The 17095-nt window shown below is 40.3% G+C and overlaps 2 protein-coding genes and 1 long non-coding RNA gene across 4 annotated transcripts in view; 1 reads left to right on the forward strand and 2 right to left on the reverse strand.

Annotated features, from left to right (window-relative positions):
• The window catches only part of Mmp2 (Matrix metalloproteinase 2), a 187833-nt gene extending 173523 nt beyond the window's left edge, over nt 1–14310 (reverse strand). The window contains exons 1-2 of one of the 2 annotated variants that reach the window (XM_076426243.1): nt 14093–14310; nt 8360–8758 (exon numbers count right to left, since the gene is read on the reverse strand). Coding sequence is in view for 1 of the 2 variants with exons in the window: in XM_076426242.1 (XP_076282357.1) it covers nt 3408–3500 (93 nt within the window). In the remaining variant the exon portion in view is untranslated. Of the gene's footprint in view, nt 1–3407; nt 3705–8359; nt 8759–14092 lie in introns of those variants that run through there. The other variant, XM_076426242.1, reaches the window with a different exon arrangement.
• A 978-nt stretch (nt 14311–15288) lies between these two features.
• LOC143209931 (uncharacterized) lies at nt 15289–17084 on the reverse strand. The gene is made up of 3 exons (XR_013009163.1): nt 16939–17084; nt 15601–15744; nt 15289–15528 (listed from the first exon to the last, which is right to left on the reverse strand). It is a non-coding gene; the product is annotated as an uncharacterized LOC143209931 (long non-coding RNA).
• LOC143209918 (beta-glucuronidase) overlaps nt 16177–17095 on the forward strand; it is a 30912-nt gene continuing 29993 nt past the window's right edge. Inside the window, exon 1 of the mRNA XM_076426239.1 lies at nt 16177–16198. The gene's annotated coding sequence lies outside the window, so the exon portion shown is untranslated. The remainder of the gene's footprint in view (nt 16199–17095) is intronic.

Here is a 17095-nt window from a genome sequence, read left to right on the forward strand (position 1 = left end):
TCATATCTTCTTATTTTATCTATAATACTCTATAATACTTACATGTACCGAATAGGTACCTATGTAACTTGAAACGTTAGGCTGAACCACGTTTCTCATCGCGTAGTTGCAATTCACACCGCAGTGTATGTATATTAGGGACATTCCTAGTGATTTTCGTGCCGCAGCAGTCTTCTTCGCTTTAATGTACGTAATGCTGAAGGCTTAATTTTTTTTTATTAAAAAGGCAAGAGAAGTATCTTTGTTCCCTATGCAATTCAAGGCGGTAGACTCGTTTCCAGGATTGCAAGGGTGCGGGATTCGGGGTCTCATTTCCCGATAATACAAAAATGGGACTTTCCAGTAGTCAAAAACGCTAGACAAAAGATCGACCTAGGAAGCTATCGCTCTCATCGGCTATTCTCATAGCTACATGGTGCCGAATAATGCAAATTACGCCTCTTAACGAAAAAATAGGACTTTTGAAGGCGATAGCGCCCTAGATCGATCTTTTATTTAGCGTTTTTGATTACTTTGCTGCGTCCAACGAGAATTGTACAAACGTATTCATGGCAAAATATTTGTTTCTACGTATTTCAATCTCATTGTGGTAGAAAATACCGCAGTAAAACGTACAGCCTCAGTAATAGGTACATTTACCTAATTTGTCCCACCATGCGACCCCCTCCCCCAGCTGTCAAAGTTCAAGCCTGGTGGTTAACAAGTTCGGATTACGGCGAGGATTGTTTTCAGGGAAATAACGGAATGGTATCACATCAAGGAGGGTTGTGACGACGCGACGCGACGCAGGCGCCACGTCTGAAAGCACGCAGTCAATATACGTGCCTTTTGCACGCGAAATCGACCGTGGTTCTTAGTCATCCCGCCACACATCTGCGAACTGGCTCTGTTTGTGACACACGCATGAAATAATGCCAGGTTTACACTCGTCGAGAATCGCTCTCTCTCTCTCTCTTTCTCTCTCGCTCTCGTATGCCAGAAGCTGGAGCACAGCGACCAATATTAAATCTACAGTTGCGAGAGCAACGGACAAATTTCAGCACGCAATATTCCAGATAATGAATAGTTAATCATCCGAAGAAACTCGTTGATCATTTTTGCATAAATTATCCGGGGGATGACTACCGGGTCTTTACATTATTGATCAGCATTCCATTACTCACCATGTGTCTAGCTATAAAACCGGTTATGTTTCCTCGAAACCACTCAGGGATATTGAGGATTTTATTTTTTGAACGTTTCACATGAAAAAAAAGTGTGGATTCAAGCCACATCTCTTTTTTATTTATAATTTTTGTGGATGATTTTAAATATACTTTAGTCAAACAACCCAAAGATCATTTATTACGAACACAATTGTAATGGAAGAAACATAATTACAAAAGTACGTCTGAAGAGAACTGTGTTAAATAGAAGAGTGGTAATACGCTGGCTTGATAAATCGATATTTCTGTCGCAAATGAACGATTCTCTATTATTTTTATAAACAACTTGAATCTATATACCGAGTGATTAAACCCAAATGGAGCAAATCTATCCACAATTTTCTAGCTAAATTGCGACAAACTGGAGTGGAATAGAAATTGCTTTTCTTTCTTAATATGTTTTTAATAGCAGTATTTTTAAATTTATCTAATTTTTTTACTGTTTCGAATTACACTTACTCAGTTCTGTCAGAAATGCATAATATCTAGTCATGAGAATTTTCACGTTCAAGGTTACGCTCTGATCATCGTACTACGTCATTTTTCTGCCCGTCATACAAGTTCGAAGCAGACCACTGATTGTAGAATCAGTACGAAGTCACGCTCGGATCATTGTAAGACGGTATGTCATTTTTCTACTCGTCCAACAAATTAACGACTATCACGTAGATGTTGATGCATAAAGAAGAGTGAGACGTGACTAATTGTAAAAAAAAGCGAAATACGTATTTATAGTGAATGTCTGCTCGAGCTTCGTCATACGTTCGTACGTGGTTTATCGAGTGAAGGAACCAGTGATACATCTTCTGTGCTATCATTTGTTTTGGAAAATGTACATCGTTGTATGTACATAGTGTACACAGTGCACGCGCGCGTAATGTCTGTAGTCTGTAGTGTAGGAGGAGTTCTAGATTCAGTCTACGAACGAGATCACATTCAATATGTACTTGTGAATCCCATTTAATGCCGCCTATAGGAGAGTTTGCTATTGCTACCCATAGGTACTTAATTTCCTACATTTACAGAGGCTTATGCTTATGCAAGGCTTGCGTAAAATATTATATATGTATTACGATTCCGTAGGAAATTCCACGCGGTATTTACCATTAATAGTTCAGCGTAAAATTAATAAGGATTTAAATATTTGAGCCGTTTGTTTTGAATGTGGCCCAAGTCCATTTTCGAGAAAAATCAAGCTAGCAATTTCAATATTTACATCTCTACGTTATCTTTTCATTCTGAAGCAAATTGTAACTAACACATTTAAAATCACAAAGATTTTGTGAAAAGGAAATTAGCTGATTAATAGAATGATGCAAATTTTTATTTTGAAAGCGGCCCGAGTCCGTTTGTCAGTTGTTTGATAGACCATGAATTCTTGGTATCAGGACATTCGTTTTCACCGAATGTGACAGAAATTTTGGAGTCGTAGAAATATGTCATTAAGGAAAAAAAATTTACTGTTTGCCCGCCCAAGATTATTATGTTATCAAGAAGTGCCCCGGAAAAGTAATAACTATATTTTAAATGAAATGAAACAAGAGGATTTCATATCAACAAAATTGTTGGAGGATGCAATTTTTAAAAGGATGAAGAAATCTAATGGAGAAACAGTAAATTGGTTAAAAATATGCTCATTTTTTCATATCTCGTTTTTTTGAGAAATGAACCGTATAAAATTTTCTATGAGATATCAATGGATGAGTTTTTTGGAACCTCTCGTAGTACCCTCGTCACAGCCTCTTTGACGCGTTCCACGCTTTCAAAATGGCATCCTTTCAGCACATTTTTAATTTTTGGGAACGAGAAGAAGTCGGCAGGAGACATGTCAGGACTGTGTACGGGGGTTGAGGAAGCGTTGTGATCCAACTAAGAAGTACCGTTTACCGTTTTCCCCGTAATCTACGGAAAAGTTTAGTTTGGAAGTGCTCGACGAGGCTGCGACGAGGGTACTACGAGAGGCTGCAGATAACGCCTTCCAGGAAAAAGTGTGTCGACGCTCAAGGATCCTACTTTGAAGAATTTGAAAGATTTGCACTCATATGTTCAATAGATTTAAAAAGAAAAAATGCGGTCGCATTACTTTCCGGACAGACCCATCTGTACGTGTACACTGTTCGGCGAAAAACGTCGGTCAATCATCCCGTCTGCAATTCCCGAATACGGTAAAAAAGGAAAAAGATGATAAACTGATTGACTCACCACTTTGTCGTCCGCGTAAATGGCCGAGGACCGCGGTGCTCCCGTAGCCAGCACAGAGAACAGCACCATCAGCACCGTCTGCGATAGCATCATCTTGCGACCACCGATATTTTCGTCGTGGTAAAATTCGATTCACTGACTTTCACTTGCACGAGATGCGAACAAGAGCACCACTATTCACTAGCAAACGGTCACCGGAACGATCCGCGAGCGCGCCCGTTGCCCAACGGGTGTCGCAAAAAACCGCACGATTTTTCTCGAAGACTCACACTCCGGACCGGGGGATGGACGCCGAACGTTCACAGTATAAAAAGACGCACGCACGTGTTACAGCTAGAATATAAATCGCGGGAACAAAAATATATATATATATATTTTTTTAATATACATATATATGGGTGGAGACTTAATTCGATGAGGCACAACTCTTCTCTCTCTCCCTGTTTCTTGTTTACGAGGCACGCGGCACGAGGAACTGCTAAAACCGACTATACGACAGTGTCGCACGGTTAGCCGTAAAGCGAACGGGAAGGCAACAGCACGCGGGGGTTGGTAGCAGCATCAGTGGCAGTGATAGACAGGATAGGATGACTGGAAATGTCGTTGACACAACTTTGTTGGGAAGTTTACGGATTACTTCGTCAGTTGTGTATATCGCTTTAGGCACACTCTTTTCTCCCACTCTCCTCTGATATACGCACGATCCCACCTCTCTTCCTCCTCCTCTTCTTCTTTTTCTTCTTCTTTTCTAGGGTATCGCACGTTTCACCCTTCTTCCGCTCGCGCTTCCTTCTCGCGAACCTGCCGACTTCTGTCAACTCGGCGCTCCTTCGTCGCCGACGCCGATGACGACGGATTTCCAGCTCGTGTTTTCTTCCGTGTTCGGACTTTCCAGCGGTTGCCACATCCATCCGCCGACCTGCACCAATCACGACAATATGGACAGTGAATAACTTGGAGATTGTAAGCGTGACCGTTACATCCTATCTGCTGCTTCGCACTTGCGAATCCGCACAGTGTTCTCGGTGAGTTGGACAAGCGTTTTTCCCGGAAAGAGGAAGGAAATTTTTACAGTATTTTTCCAGAAACGAAGGTGACCTTCAGTTTTTTAGAATCGAATGCCGTGCATATGTCTTTTGAGGCGGTGGACTCGTTTTCGGGACTGCAAGGGCGCGGGTTTCGACTTCTCGTTTCTCGATAATGCAATGATGGAGTTTTTTAGTAGTCAAGGAACGCTAGATAAATGATCGATCTAGGGCGCTATCGCCCTCAAAAATCCTGTTTTTTCAATTTACAAGGCGTACTTTTGACCGACAACGAATTTGATTGTATATGTATTATCATACCGTGGTCGTCTCAAGTCGTCGTGGATCAAATTCGTTGTCGATCAGAGTCGTTTTCGGTTAAACGCGTTGTCGGCGAAAGTTATTGACGGTCAAATCTGGAGTCGGTGAAATGTTGTCGGGGAAATTTGTGTCGATGATTTCCATGGGACCCATGCGAATAGCGGTCGCAGTGCTCACCATTCTTTGGTCCAGTAGGAGATGGATCAGGTCTCAATTTTGAGTCCTGGACTGTTAGGTCTTTTTACTGGGTATAGGCCCGATACATTCGAGAGTACCGTGTCGAGCCCCACACTTTCCCCCCGATCGTCATCTTCAGGAGGATGTTAGTGCGTTAATGCATTTTTTCCTAACAGTCCTTAAACTTTAAAAAAGGCGTAATTTGCATTATGAGAACAGACATTTCGAGAGACATTTTCGAACCGCAGCAAAAGTATGTATAACACCGCTTCCATTTTGAACACAGTTCATGGATTTCATGTCGTATTTTGTCTGAACAAGAAGCTTTGTTAGTTAATTTATATAATGTCACGAGGTAGTTACCTTCGAGAAAAAGAACAAGATGTAAGTTTATAAAATACTCGAGAATCATTTGTTACCTTTCATTCGTACAAGAGCTATTACTGAACATGTAATATATTATAAATAATAGTGAACTTATCACGTGTTTTAAACTGCACTGAAGTGAATGCAATTGATATGTTTTAAAGGGCGAACTTTATTCAGTGAGAAAATGAAAAATCGTTGCATGGCGTTTAATTAATCAGAAGATAACGTACATTCGATTAAAAAAACACGGGTGATCTGCCGGAAACGACGATTTCAAAGGAAAGGCGAGCCATTTTAATGCACTCACTGAATTCTGCACTGATTGCACAGCAGATGAACAAGTTTGCATTTATGTTTGGAGTCCGGTATCTTGCTGGAAGATATAATCACCGTGGATGTTAATTTTTATTATTGAATCTTGTAAATTCTTGTAAAACAAGGTGAATCCTTTAAATCAACGATGATAACGCCTACAGCAAGAAATGGTGGAGGATCAGTATGCGTTTGGGGTTGTTTTTCTGCAAATGGTAATTTACATTTTATAGACGACGGGACTGCAGAGAAAATTTGTTATGTATTAGTATAAATGAGGAAAAAGTGGGAAGAGTTTAATAAAGGAGAGAGAACTTTTATGAAAATTATGCTTCTTTACACTAAAAGGAAGGTCGTGCCGAGGTCACGGAAAGAGGAAAAAGGTTGGGGGTTTTTGACGTAAGGAGGATCCGAGATTTAATTTTCCGGGAACGTTCACCACAAGTCCGACGTCATCAGAAGTGACCGGAAATGTTTTCATTGCCCGCGAATGCAAGCGTCACGCTTCAGAAAAAAATATGTATAGTGAAAAGATAGTCTCTCTTACACATCTCTTATACATAACACATCACTCAATAAGTCACCGGTCTGACACATATATGGCAACATTGTTGACAGATCCACGTGATTTCCGGGTAGTACTATCCTTTAAACAGTACGTGTCAAAATTTCATGGCATTCTGACCGTTAGTTTAGATGTTACAGTCGTTTTAGTGAGCCCAGTTTTGTAATTTTCAAGACAATGGATAGAAAGGAATTTCGTGTGTTGATTAAACACTGTTTTTTGATGGGGAAAAATACTGTTGAAGCCAAACAGTGGCTTGATAAGCATTATGGGGACTCTGCACCAGGGAAATCAACTATTATTGACTGGTATGCTGAATTTAAACGCGGTCGTACAAGCACCGATGATGCTGAACGCTCTGGTCGCCCAAAATCGGCAGTTGTTCCGGAAAACATGAAAAATGTCCACAAAATAGTTTCAAATGACCGTAAAATGAAGTTGCGTGAGATAGCTGACACCTTGAAGATATCAGAAGGCAGTGTCTTTACAATTTTACATGAAAATTTGGGCATGAGCGAGTTGCTTTCGAAGTGGGTGCCACGTTTGCTCACACCGGACCAGAAACAACAACGCGTCGACGATTCAGAGCGCGATGAAAACAATGGTTAAATTGGACGAATTACGCTTTGAATTGCTTCCCCACCCACCGTACTCTCCAGATTTGGCCCCGAGCGACTACTGGCTTTTTGCAGACATGAAAAAGATGCGCCAGGGAAAGAAATTTGGCTCGAATGAAGAAGTGTTCGCCGAAACTGAGGCTTATTTTGAGAGCAAAGACAAATCGTTTTACATAAAGGGCATCGAAAAGTTAGAGGAGCGTTGGAATGAATGCATCACTCTTGAAGGAGAGTATGTTGATGAATAAAGTGGAATTTCTACAAAAAAAATTTGTTTTTCTTAGTTGGACCGGAGACTTTATGAGTGATGTGTTACGTAACAGATCTCAGTATTCACGTGACTAACGGCAGAAAGAGGGTAGCTGAATGCCCCTAAGTTCGAGTCAATTTCCCTGGCGACTCTCTGCCTAGTAGAGGATCGAATCGAAGATTAAAAGTTAAGATTCACGTCGTCGAGAGAGAGAGAGAGAGAGAGAGCGGCGGTCTTGATTGGACTAATGTGACAGGCGTGAAACATTAGAGCCACTAAACTGGAAAAACGATACAACCCCAGCCAATGGACCGAGTCGAGAGAAGGTAGAAGAGAAAAACCGATCGGCGTGTGCAGGCTTGGTGTCGATCAATGAAATGTAAATGAAGCTGACAAAAAGAATGGTCGGGCTACGTCAAAGAAAAACGGAAGCCTTCGCTAGGAAATGCCGGATACCGGAAGATAATCAAACTCGACCAAAGGAATGAAAATTGTTATCTCCAGGAACGTGCCAACTCGGGCTGACCTCGTTGCTTGTGTCGATAACCGGAATTTTTTCCTCTATAATATGCTAGTACATCACCGTTGGCACGAAACCACGCCGCGATCTACTATAATATAATACAATGAAGCGCGATACGATTATATGTATTGCGAACTGATTTTGTGACGTAACGTTTCTAGCGTAACAGGTCTAATTGTAAGTAATATAAGTAATACATATACAGTGACTCCCGCTAATATTCGGACACTCTTAAAAAAACACGGTAACTTTTCAAATATTGAACTATGCGATTTGAACTTTTTTGGAAAGCTAGAGCAATTAGTTTATTACATTTCAACGAAAACATGATTTCATGAATTTCTTGTGACAAAAATCGATTTCTTGAAAAAACCAGAGGTCGTAGACAAATTTTGAGACCAGATTTGAAATCAGCGTGAAAAAAAATCTACGGGAAATGATATATGTATAGCATGTTAAAAAACAAATTTTTTCCCTCCCGTGGTAACGCAGAAACCACATTTTCTTGAAATTCTGCAAGTTTAACGAATTTTCTCAAGGTTAAAAACCGTTCGTACCGTAATCACCCTATTTTTCTCAATTTCTGCAAAGTTTCAGCTTTAATTTTTCAAAAAATGCATCGCTCTACCTCATTTCTATCGAAAGTTCTTTGATTTTGAATCGAGTTAGGTCGAATTTACCCACTGTGCGCCGTCGAAGGAGAAGACAGAGTGCGGGGACACGAGTCTCAATCCGGCGACTCTGTGTGTAAGATAAGCGGATAAATTGAGAATGCTTCAACGAATTCACCTACTTTTCAAATCGGCGGTCGGTAGGACAGTTGCACAGTCGTGGGAAAACCCTTGCGCATTTTCGGTCCGACGTGACGCGTTTGCAGCAGCGCAGCTCCGTGTTGAACCATGTTCACCGATGATTCTGCGATCTCGAGGGAATTCGAGGTCGATCGGAGGATCTCGAGCGCATTTGCGTTTCCGCGATCACGCAGCTCCGCAATTGGTCCCTGTTGTTACGTGTCTTTCTCTTCGCGTTCCTCTCACCTGGCCCCTCTTCGCGATACTTAGCCCCTCTCACATCAATCTCGGCGGAAACCCTCGACTGTTGCTCGCCTTTTGCCGGATTCCCTTGGCCCAGCCAGTTCCAATTTCTCTTCGATCAACCGGCGACGATTCCGCGGAAGATCCTCTCGATGTTTCTGCAAAAGAACAAGGAGAAGAAGAAGCTGGTTACACAAACGGAAGAGAGATTCGTCGCGTCATCGCTATCGTTCGGGCATTGACGCGTTCCTTGGCACACGGTACACACGGCAGATAAAGCCGAGAAGAAACGGTCAGAGACTTATCAGGCTTGCTCGATCAATGAGATTAACGAGCGGGTCAGAAACTTTATTGGTACGATCGGTTCTCTCGCTGGAACTCGGTTGGACGATTTTATGGGGAATGGCACCGAAAATAACGGCTCAAGGGGGTATTTTATTAATCCTGCGAGTCTAATAAGATGGAGTGAATCAAACATTTTCCTGGATGTAAAGATCAAAGTAGTTGATTTCTTCAGGGACCACTAACCCTTTCACTACCGTGGACGAGTTATTTCGTCACCATGCTGTCGTGCGTACTACGCTATGGACGAGATATCTATGGTGTCCTTATTACTAGACTGTGGCACAACGAAAAACTGGAAATTATTAACGAATATAATATTCATATATGTACACTGTCTTTAGATAGTGATCTAAAATAAGTTGACAGTTATTTCTTACTACAATTCCATGCAATAAGGTGTAATATTATAGTTTTAAAAAATTGGAAAACGCTACAAGGTTACGATCGCAACGATTCAGAACCACCCACCGGTTTTGCTTGCGCATTGACCTGCATAAAGCAAGATGCATAATGTAAATGTATCTTTCAGACATACATATGCATAAGGATTGTGCGAGTATCTTCGATATTTATTTGTACTACATATAGAGATTACTTTCTTTACAAATAAACGCATTTGCACGAATTTCTGCATTGAACATATAATTATAATGATCTATTACTGTATCGAATGAACAAGCAAGTTATTAATCGGAATATTCAATGCCCAAAATGTAAACGTTTTGTAACGTATTAGAAACGTATTCGCAAATTTTGCGGTGCATTGCTCAAGTGAATATTATCAGACTGTACCTGAACGAAAAAGACGACGAACGAGAAACATATTGAGTCCTATATTGTTAATATTATTGACAAAAGGGGACTGAGCTTCGATGACCATCTTCACATAATAATATCCTGTCAGAAGCAACATTTTGAAGAACTTTCGACACGGGACACAGCACACGAGTACAATCTTATTACCCGAACACGAACCACTTCGGCTTGATTCGGAAACTTTCGTATTACCTATTTCGACATCCCTGTCATACGTACAGAGATTACTTTCTTTACAAATACAACGCGTTTGCACGAATTTCTGCATTTATAATTGATCTATGTATTACTGTATCTAATGAACTAGCAAGTTATGAATCGAAATACTCAATGCCCAAAATGTAAACGTTTCGTAACGTATTAGAAACGTATTCGCAAATTTTACGATGCATTGCTTAAGTAAATATTAGAAGACTGTACCTGAACGAAAAAGACGACAAACGAGAAACATATTGACAAAAGGGAACCGATCTCCGATGTCCATCTTCACCACCATCTTCACATAATAATATCCTGTCAAGGGCAACATTTTTAAGAACTTTTCCCGACACGGGACACAACACACGCGGCCAATCTTGTTACTCGAACACGAACGCCACGAACCGCTTCGGCTTGGTTCGAAAACTCTCGGGTTGCATCAACATCCCAAACATACACAGTGCTGCTGTGATACGGTGCAACATTTCACGCGCATTACAGAGATCAATTCCTTTACACCACCTATCGATCGAAAATCTTACTAATCAGCTTCGTCTACTGACCGTTCGCAAAATCTACAATGTGACAACTCCGTTAAGGTCAAGTCTACTCGGCTCTTTCTTGCTATAAAATCTCTCATAAAAAAACAATACTGAAGCCATAAGGTCGGTTTATCAAATATTATATAAATATATAAAGATTTATTCAAGCCTACGTCGGACAGTAACAACTTTATGACTTACGTAAAATTTTGAAATCGACTGTTTCCAGACTGTTCGGGCCAAATACCTCGCTGTGGCGCTGTACAGAAGGGCAGCTCTAACAACTCGAGACACGTCTGACGTTTCGACTTCGAAGAAACCACGAAAACGGTTGCAGACCGTCAGATAAAAACTGGCTGCTTACAAACTTCTTTTGATAATCGAAAAGTGTTCAGACGGGAATGTTTATAATACGACTAACAACGGCGAGGGCTTCTTCGCGAGAGTTCGTGCCACGCGAAATTGTCGTCCCGTATCAAAAGATTCTTTGTCTCGCGGGCGCGTTTGAGCTGGGACTCGATAGGAGGTAACGATTACAACCACAGGAAACTGCAATAAAAAATCTTAGCGTACTGGGATGAATGAATCACATGCGCGCTCGCGATTCACAGTTAACTATGGCCCGTGAACAAACTGATTCACGCTTCATCGGGTCAATTATTCCTATGGGTTTTTTCACATTGTGCGTGCCATTTTGTTCGCGCTAGTACTCTTCACTCTGTATTCTAAACGTCATGGCGTATGCGCATGCTTTGTATTCTTCGAGTGGATGAGACTGCTATTATTTCGAACGAAGTTATCGTAGTTCAAATGTTTAGAATTTCTCGAGAATTTGAAATTTAGATTTTAACACTGTGTTTAAATGTCGCTATTTTATTAAGAATTGGAAATGGAGATTTTTAAACTGTGTTTAAATGTCGCTATTTTATCAAGAATTGGAAATGGAGATTTTTAAACTGTGCTTAAGTGTCGCCATTTTATCAAGAATTGGAAATGGAGATTTTTAAACTGTGTTTAGACGTCGCTATTTTGTCAAGAATGGGGAATTTAGTGTATCAGTAGTTTATGGGGTCACTCTATAAGGTATAATCCACGTATAATCATTCAGATTAATTCGCAGAAACTATTTGAAGATCGCCAGAGTTCCTCGAGCGTGGCAATCGGTGTTGCTCGATTTTGGTTGGCAAGCCTCGGCAGCAACGGTCATGAAATTCGTAGGAGGCTCGTTCGCAGACACCGCGAATAATTTTTCTTTAGCTCTAGAAAGCTAAAATTAACCACCGACAAGACAACGTCTCTTTTTTGCTACAGAGAATAATATTCTCGGAATTCGTAGAGCGCAACGGGCGCGAACATTTATTTTTACTCGGCCGTGTCTGCTCGCCGAAATATCATTGCATTAATTGTAAAGTTTGTTTACGGTCGGTTTAGCACGAAAGGGGAGGGTTGCGGCTACGATCACAATGGAATACCTCCGAGCATGAATGGAATTTAAAACGCTCCGGAACATTCACGCCGTATATGCGCGAAGATAAATGATTCATAATGACTATACTCTCTCTCTCTGCGGCTTTTCTGCGTTTATCAGGAAACTGAATAGATGGAACACAAAACCGCGAAGACGTTCAAAGAATTTAAGAATATTGTTACAGCATTTTCGACTCGGTGATATTGCTAGCAGAAAAATTTTATTTCCGTTCCTTCAATTCAGAAAGTAGTTATTTTGCAAAAAGATTTGCAGTCATTATGTTATTTTATTATTATATTATATCATTATGACATTATAGTCGGTAGCAATATTCTGTAATTTTAAAAAATTCTAATAGGGAAAAACTTCCATCATTTTGCCTTGCAAAATTCTAATCAGAAAAACTTTTATTATTTTGTGTTTTATAATTCGCAACGAAAAAATTCCAATTATGGAAAAGTTCTATTATTTTGCCTTCCAGAATTCAACAGCCAAATTCTAATTTAAAAATCTTTTATTATTTCTTTCTTTTCTTGTTAGAAAACTCCTATCGCTTCAGAACTCTTCATTTATCCTTATTTACATTTAATGTCCGTATTACTGCAACATAGCATTGCAAAATTAGCTAGTTAGGGAGATTGTCCTTCCATTATTTAATTTATCCGTCAAGTTAAGCGTTCTTGATTTTGTATTATTATATTTGAACTCCTGGACTGCACAAACTTATGGAAGTATAATTATTATGCCTCCATTAGAAGGCAATTTTGTGCTCAATGACCCACCGTTCCTCCAAATATTTAACACTCGAACAACGGTCCCATTGAAGCCGGGTCCAGTTTATTTTTTACTCGTGTTACAATCCTGCATTACTATAGGTATGAATCACTAGTAAAGTCTACCTAGATTGCTTCATTTGGCATAGTCGAAATTCTTTATATGTGCAAGCAGAGACGGAAGGATATTTTCAGAAAATAATCGGAGCATTGTTAACGACTTGCGCTGGCAACTAAATCACAACGATTAATCTACTAAGAATGACACTAATTACAAGTGGATCTCTTCAAATACTATGAAGTCCTGTATCATGTCGTTTGTTTTTTAAATAATTAGTAACCAGTGCAAGTGGTTCAATCCAGCTGGTTACTAATTATTTAAAAACAAACGAGATGATGCAGGACTTCACAGTATTTTAAGAGATCTACTTGTAATTAGTGTAATTCTTAGTAGATTAATCGTTGAAAGATTCCACTCATTTCCATTATTATTAATGGAAAATATACATTTATATTTAGCTCCTGTGTCTTGCAATTGATACACGAACTTTTTATCTAAAGATCCGGCGTTTAGACAATCTGTAAAAATTACATTACTCGCGGATACTTCGAATATTTATAAAATATTATAGTAAAGAGTAATTCGATTGTTCGCAGATAATCAACGAATCAAGGAAGACATTGCAACGAATGGAGTTGGCCGCATTGAGACGACTAAAATTGATTTCGGCTAGCTGTCGAGTATGAATGAACCGAGCAGATCAAATCTACCGAGACGATATTTGGAGAAGTGGGGGCAGCATGGTCAGACGATTTTTTAATCATGATCCGCGTCGCTGTGGCCTCTGTCACGACGAAGTCGAAGCAAGCACGTGCGCCACAAAGGGTACAAAGTTCCGATGGAGCATGGAGCGATTATAACGTAAACGGAGCAAGCGCGGCGAGCGGGCGAGCGAGCGAGCGAGCAAGCAAGCGCGCCAGTGTGTCGGGCACGTTTCAATCCCATTAAAGGAGAAATCTTTCGTAATTCGTGCGAGGTAATTTATCTCGGTAATAATTACTCGGTTGCTCGGGAGCAGCCGCTTCTACGGTTTCAGTGGGCACAGAACAGCAGCGACAGCAGCAGCAGCATACAGAGCGCACGCAGCCTCTCACAATCCCACTGGGTTCTCGGGTCCGAGAAAAAGAGAATATAATCCATCTGTCCACGGGGAATTTTCAAGCACAGAACCAGAGCACAGTATCATCGAGAGAAAACGAAGAATTCTCTCGTTTCGTTCACACAGATTAATGAAAACGTAGTCGTCGTCGTCGTCGTCGCGCTGATGCTGTACGGAACGGTTTTCTTACCAGATTTATGCAAGCTTCCCGTTCGAATAACAATATCCACGATTCACCAGGAACGATCGATCGCGTGTATCCGCACAGCCGGCGTCGTGTTAATTGGCCGTGACAGTTCCAAGTGGAAAAAAAACAATGCGTGTTGTGTGCTGCACCGTGCAAAAGGCGACGCGAAAAACCCTTACGCGTACGGTGCGCCGCGTGCCGCGCGACTGACGCTACTTTCCCTCGAGGACCCACCATATACTCCCACCACTCGAGTTTATGTTCAATCTCACCCTCTCTCGCTCTCTCACCCTCGCTCCCCCACCCCTCACCGTCTCTCTCGCTCTCTCTCTTTCTTTCTGATGATCCCACACTGTAGTGGGAGCGTCCTACTGTGACATGGCTTGCTGCTTTTTTACGGCATGGGATCCCCTTGCCTATATCTCACCGTAAGATACATATTCGATGCGACGCCGCCTGCCATCGTCAAGCTATTTGCGACCGTGTCGCTATTATCTACGAATTCGGGACGTCGCTGCACTAACAAGCATGTCGGAGTATAATAGTATTCGGTATAATAATATTCGGAGTAACGATTGTCCGGAAATTTTCCTTTTTATTTCTCAACATTATATGCGGATTGATTTCCATTAATATTCGGATTTTTTTAGATATTGGAACTATTTGTTTACTACAAAACGTAAAACATACACTCGCACACTTTAAATCAGAATAACATTTATATGGATGGACCAAACGACTTCAATTTCTCTGTAAGGCTAGAGGAAAATTAGTTCAGTAAATGACGTCTAATAAATAAGTCGAAAAAAAGGCATTTGGTCGGAACTGTGAAAAACGACACTAAAAATTGATTTTTACAACTTTTTTAGCTGGCCCAATAACGAAAATTTAAAAAATGTGTTTTGTCAACTGGTATAAATTATGTACGCTCTGAAAATTATCATTGAAATTGGTTAATTGGTTTACGAATTATAAACGATCAAAAATGGTGAAACTTGCCACTTTATGGTACACTACAATGTCTTCCGGATTAATAAATCCGGCGAACAGTGAACAAATGTAACGTTTCTCTAAATGAAACCTACTGTTTAATAGATAGCGGATTTTTATGGAAAATAAAAATGTTCTACTTGAACCACGAGAGACTGGAGTGAAATAGACATTTATATTCTTTCTTAATATGTTTATTAGGTTGAAAATAATGTAACAGTATTTTTAAATTCCTCTAATGTTTTTACTGTTTTGAATTACATTAACATACTCATCTTTGTCATAAATGCATAAAATTTACTGTCTACTGATTGAGCACCATTCTAATCAAGATGAAAAGTTTCTACACTTACTTTTAGGATACCTTACTTACAACAAGTAAGGTTTAGATTCGTTACGTTGAATCCGTTTCACTGATGCAGTCCAGGTTCTGTCGCAGAAGCACAAACCTAAACAATTTTGAGATATGTATATGTGGCACATCGAAATCCAAAGAACATACCGCGCGCAAGTAAACCTACTTCCGTGTTATCTGTCCCTATACTCGCCACATGCACATGGATACCGTTCGGCGTTCAATGTTCTTATGCAGGCGAAGTTCCGCTATTCAGTGGTGTTACTTTTCCATAATCTCCTGTCTTGCCGATAAAGGAAAGTCCCGTACGCTAGGCAAAAGAATGCTCAAGTCATGATGCATAAAATAGAAACAGTTTTGGTTTTCTATTGTTCAGAAATGTCGCTGAACTTAGCATTCGACGGACAAAGGATTACGAACCGGGGATTCAAATTACAAATAATTTATTAGACTCGGTACCAGACGGGTAAAGAATTACACAATTAACAGAATTTTTTGTGTTCATATTTCTGTTTTCGTGTACCGTGTCGTTATAACTTTCTTGTAATATCTTTTAATACTTTTTAATATCGTTTTTAAACCCTCCGACAGAGACGGAATGCGTCACGTGACCTGACCGCGGCAGAAGCGTGGGGGAATAGCGTCGTAGAAGAGGAATATAGAGCGGGGACAGAAGTATTAGTCTGGTGGTCCGTGGTGGGGAGAAAGAGCGTGGCGCCCTCGAAAGACGTAGGCGAATGCTGGAACCTCTATCATGAAATAAGGTATGTATTCTGCATTTCATACCCGCATTGACATTCAGGATCATTAGTTGAACATATTTGAACAAGTTGGAACAAAAGGCAATAAAGCTTTCTTTATGGATACGAACTTATAAACACAAAGCAAGGTATAAATGCTGTTTTGTGACGCAGCGAAAGATTCACAAAAAGGATTTGCACGGATCCGCCAGATCAGCCGCAACCTCTGTGGAATTAAATGACGCAGAATTGTGATGTACCTGTGATTTCTTAACGCGCGTATAAGTAAAAGGAGAAACCACTTCAGCGGAGAATTTCTAAAGATGAGATAGCCATCCGTCACTGTGTGTGGGTGTATCTACCAGTATTAGTCGCAGAAAGGCAGCGCAGCATACGAGCAACGTTGCAGCCCGTAGTTTAGCGGTCAGTTGGACAGGCTTTTTTACTTTTTATGCGATGCGATTCGGTTCGGTTTGAGCTTATAAATAGAAACGAGAGCACTTAAAATATAACGAGTATTTCCGTCGACTAAGTGGAGAGAAATGCAAAGTTTCAATGCGGAAAGCGTCGCTGGATATTACCGATCAAAATATTCCGTTCACAAAACCTAATCAATGTCTTGAAACAAACGAAATTAACTAATCAAATCTAAGAAAACGACCACTCGTGTGTAAACCTGTAATCGCTAACGACACTTGTGAGGTTGACGCAACTTAAATAATAATTTATTATTATTAATAAATATATAAAAGAAAAAAGCTTACGAGTAGAAATTGACATCTCTGCAATCAATAGTATTTTTCAGATTATCGTACAGCTTTTTTTTACTGTTTTACAATTTTTTACGAGTTCACTAATCACGTGTCGAAGAGTGACAACTGACAGCTCCAATCTTGACAAATAAAAAGTGGCTATTAATAG

The sequence above is a fragment of the Lasioglossum baleicum genome, chromosome 6 (genome assembly GCF_051020765.1).
Source record: "Lasioglossum baleicum chromosome 6, iyLasBale1, whole genome shotgun sequence".
Taxonomy (NCBI): Eukaryota; Metazoa; Arthropoda; class Insecta; order Hymenoptera; family Halictidae; genus Lasioglossum; species Lasioglossum baleicum.